Below are 21,359 nucleotides of genomic sequence, written 5' to 3' on the forward strand. Positions count from 1 at the left end.
GCTGGATGAGGGAGAATAAACTGAAGCTGAATCCAGATAAGATGGAGGTACCTATTGTGCGGGGTCAGAACTCTAGAGACGATTTTGACCTACCTGTTATAGATGGGGTCACACCCCCAAAAGGAACAGGTTTGCAATCTGGGAGTATTTCTGGATTCACACCTCTCCCTGGTTTCTCAGGTTGAGGCGGTGGCCAGGGGTGCTTTCTATCAGCTCCGGTTGATATGCCAGCTGCGCCCAATGCTCGATATCAATGACCTCAAAACAGTGGTACATCTGTTGGTAACCTCCAGACTTGACTTCTGTAATGCGCGCTATGTGGGGCTGCTTTTGTACATAGTCTGGAAACTTCAGCTGGTTCAGAATGCAGCAGCCAGGTTGGTCTCTGGGTCATCTTGGAGACACCATGTTACTCCTTTACTGATGGAGCTACACTGGCTGCCAATAGGTTACCGGGCAAAATACAAAGTGCTAGTTATAACTTATGAAGCCCTAAACAGCTTAGGCCCTGGGTATTTAAGAGAGCGTCTTCTTCACTACGAGCCCTACCGCCCACTGCGGTCATCTGAGGAGGTCCGTCTCCTGTTACTGCCAACTCGTTTGGTGGATACACAGAGACGGGGCTTCTTGGTAGCTGCCCTGAGATTGTGGAATGCGCTCTTTGCTGAGATATGATCCTCCCCATTTCTGGCAATTAAAAAAAAACCACTTGAAAACCCATCTTTTCGCCCAAGCTTTCTCAGCTTCCTAAATTTTTAGGTTTTAATTTCTGGTTTATTGTTAAATTGTTTTTAGTTTTTGTATGTGTTTTTAACTTGTTTTATACTATTGTTAACCGCCCAGAGACGAAAGTTTGGGGCGGTGTACAAATTTGATAAATAAATGAATAAATAAATAAATGGAAGTAACTCCCACCAGAAGAAAAAGGGCTGGGGAGAAGCAATTCCCATTAGGAATGCACAACCAATAGACTTCCGGGGAAAATACAAAGTGCTAGTTATCCTCTATAATAAAAGGCTTAGGTGTGATCCCATGTCTCTGCGCCCGTGTCTTTCTCGGCCGTTCTGGGCATGCACGGAGCGCATGCCCAGAACGTCTGAGAAAGATACGGCCGCAGAGACACGGCGGCCATGTTGGAGGAGGAGAAGCGGCCGCCACGAACCGGGCAGGGGGGAGAGGCGGCGGCGGAGCCGTGGCCGAGGCCTGGCCGCGCCGCCAAAGCCGGGCGGGGGGAAGAGGTGGCGGGGGAAGCCGGCCGAGGCGGTGGGGAAGCCGGCCGAGGCGGCGGGGAAGCCGCGGCCGAGGCCTGGCAGAGCCGCCGAAGCCGGGTGGGGGGAAGAGGACCCCCCCCAGAGGAAGAGGAAGAAGCCGGGCGAGGCCGCCGCCGCCGGACGGGGTGAGGAGGCAGCAGGGGAAGCCGGAAAGGGGAGGCCGGCGGGCTGGGGGAGACCAGCCGCGGCATGGAGGCTGGTGGCAGCAGGAGGGGAAATGGCAGCGGGGGCCCAGAGCGCACAACTCTCCTAGCACCCATTAATTTAACGGGCCTAAAATAACTAGTAATGTAAGGCCCTAAATGGCTTGGGCCCTGAGTATCTAAGAGAACGTCTTCTTCATTATGAGCCCCACCTCCCATTGAGGTCGTCCGGAGAGATCCGTCTCCAGTTGCCGCCAGCTCGGCTGGTGGCCACAAGGGGACAGGCTTTCTCAGTTGCTGCCCCGAGACTGTGGAATGCGCTCCCTACTGAGATACAATCCTCCCCATCTCAGACCATTTTTTAAAAGCATTTGAAAACCCATCTCTTCACCCAAGCTTTTCAGTTCTTTAAAATTTTAAGGTTTTAATTTGTGGGTGATTTTTAAATTGTTAAATTGTTTTAAGTTTTGTATATGTTTTAACTTGTTTTATGCTATTGTTAACTGCACAGAGATGAAAGTTTGGGGCGGTGTACAAATTTGATTAATAAATAAATAATAAACTGGGGAAAGGGTTCAACTCTTCCCCTCCCACCCCATGCTCATGTTGACCTTTAAATGTAAGCTGGAACTGAAATTTCTCCAAAATGAAATTTGAGAGAGAATGAGAATCCCTCCAGACACAGGGAAGTGGCATGACCAGATTGCGTAATGGCACCTCACATCTAGTTGTGCCGTAGGCTGCTGTGTAATATGGCTATGAGATTTTGGAATTGTGGGTTTGCTCTGTTTATATTTTGTTTTATGACCATTGGTGGATGGAGAGATGATTTACTAGACAAAACCACTGGCAGCTGTTGTGTGATGACTGGGCACTGGTTTAGGCACAGAAGGTGCAGAAGCAAGGGGTGTCACAACTATGTGTAAACATGGTTCCTGCCTGCACAGTTGCCCTGACACAGACTATTGGCCACATTCGCACATAACACTAAGCCAGAGTTGAAGGGGCCAGGGATTGCCAGGCCATTATATCTGAATGCAGGACAGCCCCTCAAAACTCTGGTTCCGCGCAGAGAGCGACCTGAAGTTTCACTCTCCCAACTCCAATTTGTACCCTCAGATTGTAGTGAGTTTTACCACTCCAATACAAAGTTTACTGCAGCTTGTGTTACATCTGAATTTGGAAGCTGCAGGCTGCATTCCCTCAAACCAGAGTTTATTTATTTATTTATTATTTATTTATTTGATTTATATACCGCTCTTCCAAAATGGCTCAGGGCGGTTTACAATTAAAACAAACTTATAAAACAATGAAAAGCTAAAACAAATTAAAAACAATAACACAACAACTAACAATTTAAAAACATTTTAAAACAAAAATTAAACATTGTCCGCAGACCCCAGCTCAAGAAGACACGTAGACTTAGTATGGAAGAAAAGGGCCACAACTTTGTTAACTATTACACAAGGCATGGCAGACTGGAACACCAGGTGATTAATCACCCTTAGAGAACAGTGCGGGCCAATAGAAGCAGGTCAGAACTCTGAAGTCCTACCCAGCACCCTACTGGGCGACACACCCTGGCTCGGGAATGGGCAGGTACACCCCACCCAATTCCTTCAAAGCCAACCCCCCCTTCTGTAAGGGAGGATCTGGATACTTCTAGGCATTCGTCCACCCCGGACCGCACAGCCCAAAGGTTGGAGAAGTCCTGAAGCAGGGTTCATGGCAATCATTCTCCCCGTGCTGCACAGGCTACGAAGGAGCGATTAACCAATCACCCCTTTTACATATCCAAGGGTGCTCACCGATGTTCTAACCCTCAAATTACCACCCTGCCTGCACTGTTCCTGCCATTGTCGCCGACCTAACTCTAACTATGCACCCAGGACACAGAACGGAGTAGGCAAAAAAAACCCCAACAGTGGCCAATGCGTTGGGAGCAAAAAATTCCTACTCGGCCCCTTCAGGCGGCCAGTCACTAGACCCGCTCTGTACCGGGGAGGGAGGGAGGGGAGAGCTCCTTCTTCTGTGACTGCCTGGCCCCAACTGAAGAGAGAATGGAGAATGGGGCGGGGATCGGTCGATCCTGGCCGAAACCCCGCCCCTTGACCAAAAGGGTCAAACGGAACCCTTCTTGGGCTTCGTGCAGGACAGGCTGGGACAAACTCCCTCCCCTCTGCACAAGGCCGGGGGGGGGGTGTTAAGTAATTAAAAACCCTAAATCAAATTAAAAATTAAAAATTTTTTAAAAGCCCTGAAAGGCCAGGCCAAACAAATATGTTTTAAGGACCCTCCTGAAGGCCAACAGAGAACTCGAATTACGGATTTCCTCAGGGAGTGCATTCCACAGCTCCGGAGCAGCCATAGAGAAAGCCCGCCTCCGAGTCGCCACCAGACAAGCCGGTGGCAACTGGAGACCTCCTCAGATGACCTTAATGTGCGGTGGGAATCGTGCAGAAGAAGGCGCTCTCTAAGGTAACTTGGACCTAAGCCATTCAGGGCTTTAAAGGTAATCACCAGCACTTTGTATTTTGCCCGGAAACATATCGGCAGCCAGTGTAATTGTTTCAAAATAGGCGTAATATGGTCTCTCCGGGTTACCCCAGAGACCAATCTGGCTGCCGCATTCTGAACTAATTGAAGTTTCCGAACTATGTACAAAGGCAGCCCCACGTAGAGCGCATTGCAATAGTCAAGCCGGGAGGTTACCAGCTGGTGCACCACTGTTTTGAGGTCATCCTCCCCAAGGAATGGACGCAGCTGTCGAATCAGCCGAAGCTGATAGAAAGCACTCCTGGCCATGGCCTCCACCTGAGAGACCAGGGTGAGGCCTGGGTCCAGGAGTACTCCCAAGCTGCGCACCTGCTCCTTCCGGGGGAGTGTAACCCCATCCAGCACAGGAAGAACTAACTCACTCCTCAGATTCTGATCCCCCACAATGAGCACCTCCGTCTTGCTTGGATTCAGCTTCAATTTGTTCTCACTCATCCAGCCCATTACTGCCTGTAGGCAGGCATTTAAAGAGTGAGTGCCATTTCCTGAAGATGAAAAGGAGAAGTAGATTTGGGTGTCATCAGCATACTGATAACACCCAGCACCAAATCTCCTGATGACTTCACCCAGCGGTTTCATGTAGATATTGAAAAGCATTGGTAACAGAATGGAGCCCCGAGGGACTCCATATAACAGCTCCTGCTTTGAGGAGCAACTGTCACCAAGCTCCACCATCTGGGATCTACCCGAGAGATAGGAATGGAACCACCGCAAAGCGGTGCCCCCTATTCCCAACTCCTCCAGGCGACCCAGAAGGATACCATGGTCGATGGTATCGAACGCCGCCGAGAGATCCAAGAGGACCAACAGAGTCACACTCCCTCTGTCGATTCCCCGGTAAAGGTCATCCATCAGGCCGACCAAGGCTGTCTCAACCCCATAGCCCGTTCTAAAGCCAGTTTGGAATGGGTCTAGATAATCAGATTCCTCCAAAACCGCCTGGAGTTGAGGGAAGAAGCTCCACCCTCTCTCTGGCTCTCATTGGCTGTGCAGGCTGTCCTTCATGAAAGAAGGAAGCTTGCACAGCCAGTTCCCCCTCCTCTCTACAGTCTCCCTGACTGCAGGCTCCCTCTTCTCCATTACGTCTGAATTTGGACAGGAGAGACGAATGGGTGGAGGAGCAGAATCGTGGGTCCATTGGTTACATGAGAATGCAGCCTATTGAGGTCAGCAGGGGCAACTGTTCAGTCATAAATTGTGCGCTGTTTCCTGGCGCCTAAAGGTAAGGATGGGAATTCCTCCCTCCCCCTCAACTGCCATGTAATACCTGCAAGTGGTTTCACCTAGCAAACCATCTCTCCAACCACCATTGTTTATTATTGATTTTATAGCTTTGCTGTTTTATGGTGCTGTGCTTTTGGTACACTAAAATGTATAAAAATGCATACAGTGTATAAACATGTATAAAAAATGCACAGATTTTAAAATAAAACATAAAATAAAAAGTACCACAGATTTCAGTGAAAGAGTTTAGCATGTGCTTTAAACTTTCCCAATGAAAAAACTGACCTTGAATTAACCCAAACACTGCAAAACAAAAAAGTAGGACTAGCTCCTTTGCCACTGTAGAAACATACAATGGTGCCATATGTTCAGAGGATAAACCCAGGCAATGGGACTAAGTGGGGAAGAGAATGCTAGCATTCCACTGATGTGCCACATTAAGAGGGACCAAAGAGTTTGAGAGAGAGGAAAGAGTGACTACAGCTCTTATAGGAACTTCTGCCCTTTTCATTTGTATGAATGCTACTCAACTACGCTGCAGCTTGTTAGGGTTTTTGAGTTGGTCCCCTTGTGCAATGAAGATAATGGAAAAGGACTAGGTTTCACATTTATTAATTGGCTCCCATAAGTTATGGAAAGGCATCTTTTCTTACTGTCAAAAAAGCAAAATGTTGGCCATTTTATTTAACTAAACTAGACAACTTGATATGATCCATGCATCAACATATCTTAGAAGAAATCTAAACAAGAAGACATATAAATACAGCTTCCTTGTACTTTCATAGTACATCTCACTTAACTAAAAGCTCTCTATTTCAGTTATTTTTCTATCCTATACATGCCTGTATCTATTCCACACCATGTGCGCTGTAGACAAAAATGTTTTTAAAAGTGGAAAGAATTTGGAAAAATACAGACTCAGATCTGTACCCACTGTGGAGATGGGGCCACAGGTGTCTGGAGGCCACCTGCTGCTGCCGCCTCCCTGGCCATTCTCTGAAGTCACTGAGCTGGTGCAGTGGAGATCCTCCTTCCCAGTGAGAGCAAGTGGTCCTTTAGAACAGCCTGTTCTCTTGGCATCAGAGCAGCCTTGCATCACTGAGCTGGGCTATGCTGGCTCAGTGACATCATCAGGCCACACTGGCTCAGCCACTCATCAGTTCCATGGCAAAGGCAGGGGTGGCAGGGCAGCAAAGGCACACTGTGGTGCCTATGAAGTCATAGGAAACATAGGAAACGGCCATATACTAAGTCAGACCTTTGGTCTATCTAGCTCAGTATTGTCTTCACAGACTGGCAGCGGCTTCTCCAAGGTTGCAGGCAGGAATCTCTCTCAGCCCTATCTTGGAGAAACCAGGGAGGGAACTTGAAACCTTCTGCTCTTCCCAGAGCGGCTTCATCCCCTGAGGGGAATATCTTGCAGTGCTCACACTTCAAGTCTCCCATTCAGATGCAACCAGAGCAGACCCTGCTTAGCTATGGGGACAAGTCATGCTTGCTACCACAAGACCAGCTCTCCTCTCGAGTCAGGTGACAAGGGTGATAGCAGTGGCAGCAGGGGTCACGAAGGCAGGTGCTGGTGGCAGCAGCAGTCAGCAGTAAATGTGTGTGTGTAGGGGGGATCCTCGAATCTTGCCCCAGACTACCTCCAACCTTGCTACACTCTGTACACGTTTCATGTTTTGATTTTGTATAATACAGAATATTGTGAAATTTCAAACTGGGTGTAAATGTAAGTGAACTGCCAAATTCTGAATGAATATTGGGGTATTAATTTCAGCTGTGGAGAGTGTTTGAGAGTGTGAATGATCTAACTATGGCAGCAAGCCATGAGTTTCAGCCCAAAATGTGCTTTAGAATTAAAATATCAGTTTGAATGTCTAAACTAAAAATTGGCAAACCTTCATATATCTCTGCATTTTCATTTTCATTTTGGGGTTTCATACTTTTGAGATTCATTGGTGTGTACATATATTATGTACAATAATTGGCTGTTGATGCACACCATGCCAGAGCATTTGTCACCAGAAATGATTCCCAATATTGAAAATAGATCCAGGGCAATGCTGCATCATATCAGTGTTGCATCAAACCTATTGGAGAATTGGCGGGGAGACTTACTTTTACTGAAGATCTGGCATCCCCTGAAGAAAGCTGCTGCAATTCAAATCACTGCCTTTTATTCCATTGTCTTGGCCTAGAATTCACCATTATGTTGCATCCTCTTCCTGGTGCATTATTGGGAGTGAGGGGATGCCATGCTGGTAACTAAACAGTGTGCCTATTTTTTCTTATGTCTCAGGAAATTGATAAAATGTAAAAATATTGCTTCCTGCACTGGTGTATTCTAGGGCAAGAAGATGGAGGAAAAGGCAGTGATTTGAATGTTTGCCTTTGGGGCAGTTGCTTTGTTTAGGAAACACTGTTTAGGAAGGCAACCCCCCCCCATCCCCTTGCCTCAATGCATCAAGCCGATACCAATGTGTCAGCTTGATGTGATCCAGGGCACCTCTGATACCTGGTGCATGTTTTGAGCATTACTGGGATGAAGTTGAGTCTGATCCCACTCTTGATAATGAGCGCTGTTGTAATAATCAGGCAGTAACAGCCTTTCCTTTCCTGTAAAGAGTGGACCGGAAGTGTACCCTGTCCTGACTGATCAGTCACTCTAGGGATTCCTAGTGATCAGCCACTCAGCACACAGTGGGTGGGACCTAGAGAGCCATGAGGCAGGAGGAGAAGCATGTCTTTGTTCAGAAGGAACTAGATGGGAGGTGAGGGAAGCATGGGCAAAAAGGCTTAGTGAGAAGCAATGGAATTTTGTTCCTTCATTGTCAAAAGCTAGCCTGGAGATTTCTCTCAAGAAGAAGGAGCTGGCTGGAGGGCAGGAGATGTGGCCATGAGGTCTGGCTGCAGGAAAATCTTTCTGTAAATCTGGGGAAGCCAGGAGGGAAGGAAACTTTAAGCCTCTACCATGGTTTTGGTGAGTTCAAGGCAAAGGAAGCCAGGGCTTTTGGCTTCGGGGAGAGATGAGTTTAGACTATAGAACATTTTGTTAGTCAGCTGTGGTGTTAGAAACTTATCTTTCTTTTGTGTGCATTGTGCATCCTTGTTTTTGTTCTAAGTTTGTCTATCAGTAATGCAACTAAGGCATTGAAAAAGGTGCTTTTTGTATTTTCTTACATTTATGTTCTTTGCAATTGGGCAGCCATGATTTTTAAAGTGTGCTTCCCCAATATCATCTGAGGGTGTTTTTTGAAGTATTCTTGCAACTACTGAGTGTTTCTTTTACCTGTAACTAAAAGCTGAGAAAGCCTCAGACGGAAGCAGTCTGTAGTATTTTGATTAAAGTTTTTCTCCTTTTGTTCTTTGTATTTTACCTGCCTCTGAGTGGATTTTTAACTCAGGAAAAGGGATTTTACTCTGGTGCAACATGTGTCTCAGTTTGATTGCTCAGCAACCCTACCAGGTTTTCTCATCACGTGTAGGCTTGCACATGGGTTTTTTTGGGTGTATTTTCCAATAGTAGAATTCCCTGGAATTTTGCCCACACTGGGGTGGGGGTGGGGGTTAAACTCTTGTTAAAAAGTGGGTGTGGTGGCAGTGATTGAGCTACTAAAGGAATGGTTTAAGTTCACCCAGCCTTTGTGGGTGAAAGCAAGAGAGAGGATGATCCACCATTTTTCTTCCCCTCAGGTGGGCTTGCTTTGAGACAAAGGCTGGGTTGAATTTGCTACAAATTCAAATTCAATTTGAATTTGAATTTGCTGTGTGCAGCCCAAATACAAATGTTTATGTTCTATAGCAGAAGTAGGCAGAATGTCCATAACAAACCACCAGTGGGCTTCAGGACAAATGTTGGTGGATTCACACTGTTGGCCCAAGTAAGCTTGAGCTGGCTATGAAAGCTGCAAATCCCTCATCAAATATAGCAGTCACGCACAGGCAACATTAGCACCATCTTGCCATTCCCCTTGCCCATAAAATGGCAGCATTGCTGTGAGTTCATTTATGTTTAAGGAGGTTTTCATTCCATCTCAGTTGAGGGATTTTCCAGTGAGTGGTAGATTGCGGGTAAGACTGTTGGACCACAGGGCTTTGTTGTTGGCCACCCCTGTTCTACAGTATGATCTCAGTTCATAATTAAGGCATTGTTGGGGGATTCATCTTACCTTTTGCACAGTTTGGCCCAGTGTAAGGCCTGTAGCAATCACACTGATAACTCAGCCATAAGTTGATGCAGCGCCCCTTGTTTTGACAAGGGTGCTGGTCACACCAATCCTTTTTAGTGCAGCCTGTTTTGACATTGAAAGATGAGTCAGATGACATGTTCTCTGGGGTAATAATGTTCAAGTCTATTTCAATGTCCTGAAGACAGCCTACAAATGAAGGTGCAGAATGCATATTATAGATGTTAAGTAGAGAGTCACTGCTCCTGTTCCCCATTGGCAAACCACCCAAAAATGTGCTCTGAAAAGCAACCATTGGCTGACTGCTATTTACAGTGGCAGTAGTTTTACTGAGACATGAATCAATACAAGAGCTGTCAAGTAGCTTAAGGGTAACAGCTCTTGCTATGGTTACCTCCACTGAATGCCATTCGCCATCACTGACATTATGTGCTATATTCAAAAAGGCCTTTGACTGATTATTGACTTGCATGGATAAGTGTAAGTATCCGTTCAGTAACTCCAACTTCACAAATGTGTCCTTGTCCCCTCGGTAAAATATAAATGCTGTCGGTTGAACAGTCAGAAAACTAAGGTTTATGTTATAGAAACAGTCCTGTGTGAGAGCTGTGACACTGTTAACCTGAAGGAACTCATTTCCCTGAAAAGACAATGTGGTAATTGTTTCACAGTGCACTCCGGTATATCCAGATGAACATATGCAGCTAAACCTGTGTTGTCCATTTGTTAAGTGAGGAATACACAATCCTTCATTTTGGCATTTATGTTGAATGCAACCGAGGAGAACTTCTGTACAGTTCCAGCCACCATAAAATATCCCATTCTTCTCTCCAAGTGGGCAATGGCAGGTATAATTTCCAAGATAATTCTCACAGGTCCCTCCATTTTGGCAAGGGTTCATATGACACTCATTGATGTCTTCTTGACAGTGAATGCCTGCAAGAAACCGGAGAGGGGGGAATGAAGGCATGGATCATATAAGTGTTGACTAGACTAAAGGGGCTAGTGCATCTCTTAAAAAAATAGTGTTTGATAAAATTAACTTTGTAGGACAAAATACGTGTTTTTCAAAGGATGGTTGGATCTTGCAAATGTTTGAAAACCTTTCACTGAAATGAATAATAAATTTCTTGTTTTTAAAAATTTACTTGATTTGCATCGTGCCTATTTGAAAATTCACTCTTGGTAGCTAACAAATCCAAATTACAAAACGATATCCTCTAAAAACATATCAAGACGCTGTTATGAATGCAAAAGTGTGAACTGCAATGTTTTTAAAAGTACCATTTAGACAAAGGACAAGATTAAATCTTAAAGAAGTTGCAGCACTGTAACTGATTTGGTTTCTATTACATATGCCCACCTAAAATGCTCCAATAAAGATCTTGGAAATCTTTGCATGTAAACACAGAACTGCATAAGTTCTACCATCTAATTGGCGGCCTGGAGCTGTGCTAAACCATATTATTCGGAGTAGGGGTGTGCCAAAATGTAATTCGGGCATCCAAATCATGGGCACATCCCTTTAAAAATGAGGGCGTACACAGCCCCTTTAAAGTGTAGAGCAGGTGTCTGCTCCTGCTCTGATGACCGCCATTGCCGTAATCCCAGCGCTCCTCCCAGCTATGCTAGCACACTGGCGAAGAATCTCCCAGCTGCTCCTGTGGAACACTGGCACACACATGGCCTCTGCTCAAGCATGTATGTGCTAGTGTTGTGCAGGGACAGCTGGGAAATGCCCTGCCAGTAAGCTTGTATAGCTGGGGAAAGCTCTGGGATTATGGCAATGGTGGCCTATGGGGTTGGAGCAGGTATGGACCTGCTCACCTCCACTTTAAAGGGGCTGTGTACACCCTCATTTTTAAAGGGATGTATCTGCAATTCAGATACCCGATCATGTTTTGGCACATCCCTGATTCTGGGTACAATATGAGTTAAGTGATTTGTCTTTACCAAATGTGTTTTGTCTTCAGAGTTTTCATGAACCTCAATAACACTCTTCCTACCTAGGTTTAGGTTATGTTTCCAAACTGCAGGATTCAGAACACCCAGAAGAGAGGCAGGAAATTCTAAGGAATGTGACAATCTGGAAGAAGTGGAATGTTTCACTCCCAACAAACAGGGGTGAGCTGAATGTTCTCTGAGAGAGGAATCTTTGAATACCTCTGCACTGAATTTGTGCAATCTCCCCCTGTCCCATTATCTCAACCTGATTTGGAGAGAAGGCACTAAGGAAAAGCAGCTGCTTTGTTCAGAGGTTTCCATGGGTATGCTGTAAGGTGAGAGTTGATGCCGCTAGTGTTGGATTTAATTCTTCATTCTACAGATCTATGGATAAAAAACTTGGCTCACCCAAAGACCTCCACCCATTCAGTGATGGATTAATACTGGTTGGGACAGAACCTAAAAGGGAGTCTGAGGTTTTAAAGTTTGAGAAATGCTAATATAGGGAATGGAAAGCCCAACCAAAGGAGGCAAACCTCACTCCTTGTTGGTGTTATTTTGCTATCAGGGCAAGACCTTCCAATTCCACTAAGCTTTTAGCACATCTGCTCTTTAACGGCCATTGCGGTTATAATGTTGCTGGAAGTATGCCTTCTACACTGACTGCTATTGTGATCTTAGGGCTGCTGTTGAAATGTTATTTTACTAGCTGCTAGTGATTGGCTATTATTGTATAGTTGGTTTTTAAATAGTATTTTTTTAATGTTTAGGTGTATTTTTGTTTATTTCCCCTCCCTCCAGAAGCGCTTTTCACTGCCTCCAGAAGCCCTTTTCACAGGAATATGTCCCTGAGGACTGCACAATCTTCAGGCACATATTTCTGGCACTGAAAAGGGCTTTTGGAGCTCGCACCCCCACCCCGCTGAGCTGCAAAGTACAGCTAGTCTCCTGCCGCTGTATGTAGGTGCTACAGAAGATGTCAGCTAATGTTATTTAAACACAATGTCAATGCCAGGCACATCTGAAAATGTCTCTATATGCTTTGTGTCAAATCTCAATGATGTTGGTGGTGTTTATGCACACAATATTAACACACCTGGGATCCATGGACCTGGTGATCAATGCACTGGTAATGCTCATATATAGTGGTGGAGGGCCTGTTGGCCACATGGAATACCAGATGAGTATGCAGTTTCAGCTAGGAGTACTTAATGAAACTGCCCCAACCAGCTTCCACCCTGGATTTTGTTGCTCTATATTTTCAGTGTGACTTGCAGACTGAAACTTGGGGGGGTTGTGTATAATCTGATTTCTGATTTTCCGGTTTTTGTTCCTTGGAACAAGAGGGTCTTCAGTATTGCATTTCTGTTTGCCCTCCATTTTAGAAGATGTAGGGCCCTTTCTCATGATCAGGGACGCGGGTGGGAGGGCATGTGGGGAGGAAGGCTACAGAAGCTTAAATCCCCCGCAGACGACCAGGTCCCAATTGCTGATTGCCCAGATGATCCACTGCTGCTCCAGGCAGTACAGAGTTGCAGGGGGTGGGATGCATTATCACAGCCCCCAGAAATCCCCCCCTTGGCGAAGGGGAGGTGCCCCTCAGTGTCTCAGTGCCAGCGAAAGTAGCTGGTGCTGACACACGGTCAGTTAAACAGGGTTATGGGAGTGCTTGCTCGCTTAACCTTGTTTAACAGCTGGGCTTCACAGCCACATCTGCCACTGAGGCACCACTGGGGATCTGCCCTTAGCCATGTCTTGGCTGCTCAAGAGAACAGCCCCACAGTATCTTTAAAGGTAAAGTGTGCCATCGAGTCGGTGTCAACTCCTGGCGACCACAGAGCCCCGTGGCTGTCTCTGGCAGAATACAGGAGGGGTTCACCATTGCCTCCTCCTGCACAGTATGAGATGATGCCTTTCAGCATCTTCCTATATTGCTGCTGTCCAATATAGGTGTTTCTCATAGTCTGAGAAACATACCAACGGGATTCAAACCGGCAACCTCTGGCTTGGTAGTCAAGCCATTTCTCCGCTGTGCCATTAGGTGTATACAGTGTCTTTAACCTTCCTTATTTAAATAAATGGAGACAATTCTGCCACTTACATTTTGAAATCCAGATTTCTGACTAGAAGGAAACCAGAGTGAAATCAACTGGATATTGGAATCCCAGAACAATCAGGGAACAGAACTGTCCTATATTTCACACATCCCTACTTTCAACCCCCATGCTATCTCATGTTTCAATTGGGCCTTAGTGCTTCTTCAGCAGGTCAGGCTCTCCATTCTGTGTGAATGTGAATTAGATTTGATTTCTGGCTATAGTTTGCCAGGTAATTACATTTAGGGGTTGATTTACCATCTTCTTGCTCCTTGACTACTCTTGAGGACAGCAGTGCAAAACAGCTGCAAAGTGTTTCCAAGTCAGGAAGGAAGCATTATTTTACCCACTTTGTATTCATTTTCCACAGGTGCAAATGACTTGCTTGAGCTGCAAGGCAGCAATGAATGGCACCCACTATGTTAAAAATTATTAACATTGCATGCTAAACATATATATTGGATGGGAATAGTTCCAGGAGCACATTTGTTTGTAAATCCAATACATTTCCACCTTTTAAATTAAGCAAAACACTTCACAATTAGGAGATGAAACAAAACGTGCTATGGAGCAAAATACATTTGTTAATGCAAAGTTAATATAGAGAAACAGTGAGGTTTGTCTGCTGCTTCTAAACAGTCTACATGTAGGAAAATGCTTTTAAAATGCCACCCAATAACCAATTATCAATGGTATTATATCTGTGTTATTTTTTTAAAGGAGGACAGTAAAGAACAAACACTTTATTAGCAACTAAAGAAACATTAGAGGAAACAAAATAATGTTTTGAAGAGGATTTGAATGAGCTTTGCTTCCCTGTATTTCTACCTTTCTGCTATGTTACATCAACAACAAATATTTATATACTACTTTTCAACAAAGGTTTCCAAAGTTTGTTAAATCTTGGCTTTTTATCCAGGCCTTTACATGATTGTTTCTATTGCTGCTTCTGTGTGCTTTACCCGTGTATAGTTTTTATGTTTGTATTTTATATATTTTAAATCAGATTTGTTTTATATTTTTTTAACTTAATATTTTTAATTGTCATTTTTACTGTATGTTTTTTAACTTTTGTAAACTGCCTTGGGATTGTTTTTCATGAAAGGTGGTATATAAATTTAGCAATAAATAAATTTAAAAAGCAGTTTACATCAAGAAATAATAAATAAATAAGATGGCTCCCAGTCCCCAAAGGGCTCACAATGTAAAAATAAACATAAGATAGACACCAGCAACAGTCTCTGGAGGTACTGTGATGGGGGTGGAGAGGGCCAGTTACTCTCCCCCTAATAAATAAAGAGAATCACCAAGTTAAAGAGGTGTCTCTTTGTCCAGTTAGCAGGGGCATTTGTCCAGTTAGTGTTATGGCTAGCATGGCCAAAGTTAGTGGACTGGACCAAGAATTTGGTTCAGAACTCAGGCCTATTTCCAATAGCAATGTTCAGCTTACAAAGGCACTGATGCAAGGCCTCACTCATCTCTGAGTGAAATGATTAACTCCTAAGAGTTAAGGACAAGGACAAGCCAAACTGTCTGAGCTTTGCTCTCAGGTAATGGCTTTGGAAAAACCATAAGCTAATCCCATACTTCCTCTGACAGAATGTTGACCATGTTTGATATCACCTCTATTGTTTTGCCTTAGTCAAATGCATTGATTAACTAGTCTCAAACATGTACCCTTTTGCTGTTACTTTGAACATTCTTTTTTATAATTACACACTAGGTAGATGCACACAAGAAGTGATTTAACTGCTATCTCACACATATAGATTAGCCTCTTCTTTCTATATACACCTTTAACATTTTTTGGGGTCAGGAAGTCTATTGAATACAATGTTTCCTGATAACAGCCAACAGAAGATGGAATCAAGATCGCGATCCTCGACTGACCTAATATCCTAAGACTGACAAATAATTGTCAGAAGACAGGATCTAGAGAATAATAGCAATTTACACTTTTGAGATTCATGACAGATCAAAAGGGCTGGTTTGTTTAAAAAGGGGTCTCTAAGACATGGCAGATCAGCAAGCTTTGCCTAACCAGCTGATCGTTGCTCAAGAGCGATCCCCAGAGTTAGTTGCTCAAGCCTAAAGCAGGAATTCTATTCCTGGACAGTGACTGTCTGTGACTTCTGCTTCATAGTGAGAAGTCAAAAGTCCTTTGAAGCCTTCTCCATGGAACTGGTGAGATGCCTATTCAACAGCTCAGCCTGCTCCCCACTTCCCTGCTCCCTGCTAATCACTGCCATCCCTTTCCTAAGCCCTCCCTTCTTTCTTCTCTCTCTGTTTCTCTCTAAATGTTTTTATTAGGATTCATTAGACAGCTGTAATTACTGACTGTACATGCATGCCAACAAATTGGATAGCCAGGCACATTGCACTACACTTTGAATCGGAAACATGTTTAATCTGGATGATCTGTTTGAATTTTATCTTGATGAGCAACTTTCTATAATAAAGCCCACTGAACTTTCTGAGTGTGTTTTCCTCTGTCTCTGTTTGCACACCCAGATCCTACATGATCACTATCTCCAAGAACTAATTCAGTTTATGTCTGATGTGACTTTGCCTCTTTCCCTCTGAGCATATACCAAGTGAGAAACTATTAATGTTGTGTAATGCTCACAACATTAGCAGGGGCAAAGTTAGCAGAACTGGCTTGAAGTGAACTTACAGGCTACACTGGCTACTAGTGGTGGCTTAACTCTATGGCACAATCCCTGTACATAATTGTGTGTTCTTGCAGATACACAGCTGGTCTTCCATTTCATGAATGAAAATAAAGACACTTTTATGTACTTGTAACGATACATTTCTAATCTCATATCAAGGATCACTCCCTGAACATCCCATGTTACACATGGCTGAACCAGGGCTGCCATCTTGTTTCTGGGTCACTGGACCTCCAGTACCTCCAGTGACTGTTGCTGGTGTCTATCTGATGTTTCTTTTTAGATTGTGAGCCCTTTGAGGACATGGATCCATTTTATTTATTTATTATTCCTCTGTGTAAACTGCCCTGAGCCATTTTTGGAAGGGTGGTATAGAAATCAATCAGTCACCAACTAGTGATGTGCATGGACCGGTCCGGAGGCCATTCTAAAGGCCTCCAGACCGGTCCGATCTTGGGGTGGTTTGGCGGTTCGAACGTGTTTTTTGGTAAGCATTTGGGGTGGCAGGATACCTCCCTGCCACCCCTTCCCCCTCTCGGCAGCAAAAGGCCTTTTTGAATCCCCAAATGTTTACGAAAAAATGCACGCCAGCGGGCAAAAAGCAGCAGGAGGAATAAGTACACTCTCCCCCCGCCCTTAAAGGAACCTCCACCCCGGCATTCGAACCGCAGCTCTGCAGTTCCGTGCACATCCCTATCACCAACCCCATATGCTCCACATGAAGTAAGGGGAGGGAGCATACCACAACACAAGGAGAGGAAGGGACAGGTAGGAGTTTAGGTTTGGGAGACAAAGTATAGGTATGCTTTGGGGGGTAAGATGGTATTTCTGTACTTAAGACTCTTCCTTGCCTCCTCTATGCTGTACAATATGCATTTACTCTAAAAATCGCTTGTCCTGAACTGATTCAAAAGCAAAAACAGTGTTTCTTCTTCTTCTTTTGGTTAAAGAGATACTAGAAAAAACAAACCAAGACATTATCAGTTCAAATGAACCATGCCATTCACAGTCACAGAATATGAAACAGCAAGGCTGTGCATTACAGGGCGCCTTAACGTGAATAGAAAGGCATGACATGCCTGTGCGCCAGAGTTGAGGTGAAGTCCCTGCCAAGTCAGATACTGAACTTCTTGAGACCTGGGGGAGGGGCCTGAGACCTGAAAAACAGCAACTCCGTTTAATTCCTAATTCTGTTTTTATTTTCATTCCTTTTTAGTTTCCATGTTCTAGCAACTCATGCCAATGAAAAAAATTTCAAAAGGCATTCCTCAAGTCCTCCCTAAGGGCAAAATAGGGACCAAAAGTGACAATAATTTTCAGGAACAGAAACCCGAAAATGGGGAAAGTCTTTAATAGGGACTATTGGAGCATATGTACAGTAACTATTTTTTTTATAGATCTGCAAGTTAACTTAACATTCCTCATTTTTTAAAAAATGAATAAATCCATCTTTCCTTCTCAAGAGTAGCATTACCCTTCCTGTAAATACCGGCTAATATTGCTTATGATTGGCCTTGTTGGAAGCTATTACCATGTTAAGAGGATTAAGAAACATTTATAGAACTGAAGATTCAGTTTAGCCACTCAGAGGCCTATATTTCAGTGGACTGGAAATTATTTGCATACCAGCAAAGTGCGAGATATGTCAAAAGGTGCGGAAAGAGACAGGTTTCTAAGGCATTAATTGTTTTCAGTTATTACAGACATCTGCTAAACTAAATGTACTGCATTTTCCTAGAGAGAGAGAAAAAAAATCATACTAATTCAACTTTCATTGATGTTTATAGTGAACATACGTTTCTGATTAAATATGTGTCAGATGTTCCTCTCTCTAAAGCATTCAGTAGTTTTTCTCCTGTCCACTTTAATGAATTTTATGTTAAATGAGATGAGGCATATCCCATTGACCTTCTATTTGCAAGCCTCAGTTCCCTTTGAGCATTTCCTTCACGTGCTTAATTTTATGTTTTGGTATTGCCCAGCTGCTGTTTCCTCACCTAATCAGTTTGCATGAAAAAATACATTAAGCTGTCTTAAACTATGGTTGTGAATGGATTCATAGAGATGGATTTACAAAAGCAGTTACTCAGGTTGAATGCTGCTCTGTGGCCATTACTTCTGAATCCATTAAATAACAGGGAGCAAAACGATTGCTAGAGGTTATTATCAAGACCAAACCTGGTTTTAAAAAATTATATTCCCATAAATGTCTTAAAATATATTCTAATTATAATATTCTGGAAGGAAGCTGATATTTAGGCTGTAAAATTCTAACAACGAGGTCTGAGTTGAGACAGAACTTAGAAACAAAAAAATTACCCGTGGCCATCACCATTAAAACAATGCAAGCCTGTCTTCCAGATGCCTGGTTTAGAAAAGCTACATTCACATTATTTCCGTTTTACCTCAATTTCAAAACATATTCTAATGACAGGACATATATTGTAATTATATTACACTAAAAGCACGCTGCTGACAACTAGGTCTGAGATAAGAAATTAACCCTGAAACAAAAAAAATTACCTGTAACCATTGCCATTAAAATAGCACAAGCCTGTATCCTAGTTGCGGTCATTTTTTCACAGCACCTGAGGTCCTTCTTGTTGCATGTTTCATAAGATATGTTTCTAGAACAATCTTAAAGTGGAAAGGTTGAATAGGTGGTTCTGCAAATACATTGCGCTTGCCGGTGTAGCTTGAAAGTGTGTTCTCTGGCAACCCAGATCAGCAGGGCTTAACATAAGACTCATTATGGTGCTTATGCAATGGTTATACTGTATGTGCTTAGTCTGCGATCCCAAACACATTGACTTGGAAGTCATTTTTGATGGAATTTGATAGGGGTGTAATTTCAGAGTAAATGTGTTTATGAATGACTATGAATTTGTCTAATTTCCTTTGAAAGCCAACTTAGATAATGGCCATCACCACATCTTGTGGCAGCAAATTCCATAGTTTTGCTCAGAAGTGCTTACAACATCCTGTCCAACTGGGAAGACATCAGAGGTGGAGGATATAGTTGTAAAGTCTCATTTTAGTCACATTATGCTTTGGTCCAAACCAGTTGCTTAACCAAACCAAAGACCTTGCTCTTTGGGTGGAGCAGCTGGGTGCAACAACCTTCACTGCTTATAATGTAATGTGTGATGCAGGCACTGGATGCAGATGCCTGACCAAATTAGCCCACAATCACACATTGGGGAGGGAGCAATGTCACCCTAACTATATCCCACTGACTTAAATTGCAAGGTGCCCACAAATTGGGATTATATCTTCTCCCTACAATCCTCCATTTAATTATATGGCTACCGAAACAGATGGGAGTAACCCAGTTTAGTACAGAATGAACTCTAAGGCTATTGTTTAAATTATCACATAACGAAAACATTTTGGATTCTACCTGTCTCCATTTGACACCAAATATAGAAATAATGCCACCCTAACCGTCTTCCTTCTTCAATTTATAGTTGTAATCCATACCACCATGTCTACTCCTAATGGGATCTGCACACCACAGAAGATAATCTGAAGTGGCATCTACATGCTGAGTCCTGCTGAAGCACATCTGTTGTGCATATGGGACAGAGCCTTTTCAGTGGTTGCCCTAGGATGTGGCAGAGGTTCAGTCCTTCCTGTTTAAGAAACACCTGAAAATGACTCTTTTTAACTGAGTTTTATGTTATTAAGATAATTTGTGATTATTGCTTCATTGGGTATTAGGTTGACTTGCTGACCTTGATCTGTTCATTGTGCTGTGTTCAATTAGTATTTTAACTGAAATATATTTTTTATTGTATGTGGTTTTGCTTGCTGTTTTAAACAAATTTTACTGTAAACCACCTTGAGATATTAAGGTGAATGACAGCTAATACATCAAAATAGAAATTAATTAATGTTCATACTGCAATATTTGCAAAACAATTTGTGCCCTATTGCCTTATCTCAGAGACAAGGCCTTATGTATATGAAACAATGGGTTTGACCTAAGGCACCTTCAGATACAGATCTCACACAATAGGAATATTTAATTCTACCCAGTTTAAGAGTTAGAAATGTGGTAGCCACCAAAACCCTTAAAGTGGGAAGGGCCACACATTGGTAGCATCAGCATTAACCATGAACCATGTGGATTGGTACTCTGAAGTGGGATATCTCCATGCCATTAGCATTTATTAGCCTCTGGGCCTGTCGAGGGCTGATGGCATTCCACATAACAATGCCAAACTGGCTGACTGCATCAAATGCGGAACTAGCCATGCAGTGCCCTGTCCATGTGGAACTGGCTCTCAGTGGCTAGCTTTCTACCAATGTAATGTACAAATCATGCTTGGATCTGCTGCCATTTAAGACGAACAGTGTGGAGTAGAAGAACCATTGGTATGGCTCAGCCTCATTCCCCAGTGTCTTTAGAAGGTTTCCCCAGCCTCATTCCCCAGTGTCTTTAGAAGGTTTCTAAAATATAAAGAGTTGCATTCTATTAACTAATAAGAACGGATCTAACTTTAAAGGGTGGATGTAGCAAGCAAATCATCTAAAAATGAATATTTGCCTCTGAAGTCAGCTGCAATGACTTTGAACATGCTGGAGGGTGTAATTTATCTGTGATAGGTTTTGTGATTACTTAGCAGAGCACTACAGAAGCTAGCCACTCCAGTTACATAGAATACAGAGTTTAGTTGTTGCAGCTATTTAGAGAAGACACATGGAGATTCTTGTAGAATCTAAACACTAAGTAGATTATTGGTGAAGTACACTTTGGATAGGAAAGACCTAATCCTATCTGTAGGCTACATAATGAATAGGTAGGGAGAGAGAGAGAGCTGTTTCCATCTGCTCTCCAAGAGGAAAGGAAGGGATTCTGACTCACCACAGGAAATGCCTGAGGAATCAAGGCAGGGGTCATAGAGTAGAGGTAAAGCAGGGACAGGTAAGGAGACTCTCACTAGCTACCTCTACTCCCAATGACCCCTGCCTTGACTCCTCAGGCATTTCCTGTGGTGAGTCAGAATCCCTTCCTTTCCTCTTGGAGAGCAGATGGAAACATCTCTCTCTCTCTCTCTCTCTCTCTCTCTCTCTCTCTCTCTCTCTCTCTCTCTCTCTCTCTCCAGTTTGTAGCCTATAGATAGGATTAGGTCTTTCCTAGCCAAAGTGTACTTCACCAATATATCTACTTAGTATTTAGATTCTACAAGAATCTCCATGTATCTTCTCTAAATAGCTGCAACAACTAAACTCTGCATTCTACTTTGTAACTGGAGTGGCT

At 43.5% G+C, this 21,359-nt stretch overlaps 1 protein-coding gene across 6 annotated transcripts in view; it reads right to left on the reverse strand.

Annotated features, from left to right (window-relative positions):
* Positions 1-21,359, reverse strand: part of CRB1 (crumbs cell polarity complex component 1) — a 196,531-nt gene that overhangs the window by 66,624 nt on the left and 108,548 nt on the right. For all 6 annotated transcript variants that reach the window (XR_008306783.1, XM_053248737.1, XM_053248739.1 and 3 more), the window contains one exon: positions 9,367-10,320. Coding sequence is in view for 5 of the 6 variants with exons in the window: in XM_053248737.1 (XP_053104712.1) it covers positions 9,367-10,320 (954 nt within the window). In the remaining variant the exon portion in view is untranslated. The remainder of the gene's footprint in view (positions 1-9,366; positions 10,321-21,359) is intronic.

Source organism: Hemicordylus capensis, chromosome 4 (assembly GCF_027244095.1).
Source record: "Hemicordylus capensis ecotype Gifberg chromosome 4, rHemCap1.1.pri, whole genome shotgun sequence".
Taxonomy (NCBI): domain Eukaryota; kingdom Metazoa; phylum Chordata; class Lepidosauria; order Squamata; family Cordylidae; genus Hemicordylus; species Hemicordylus capensis.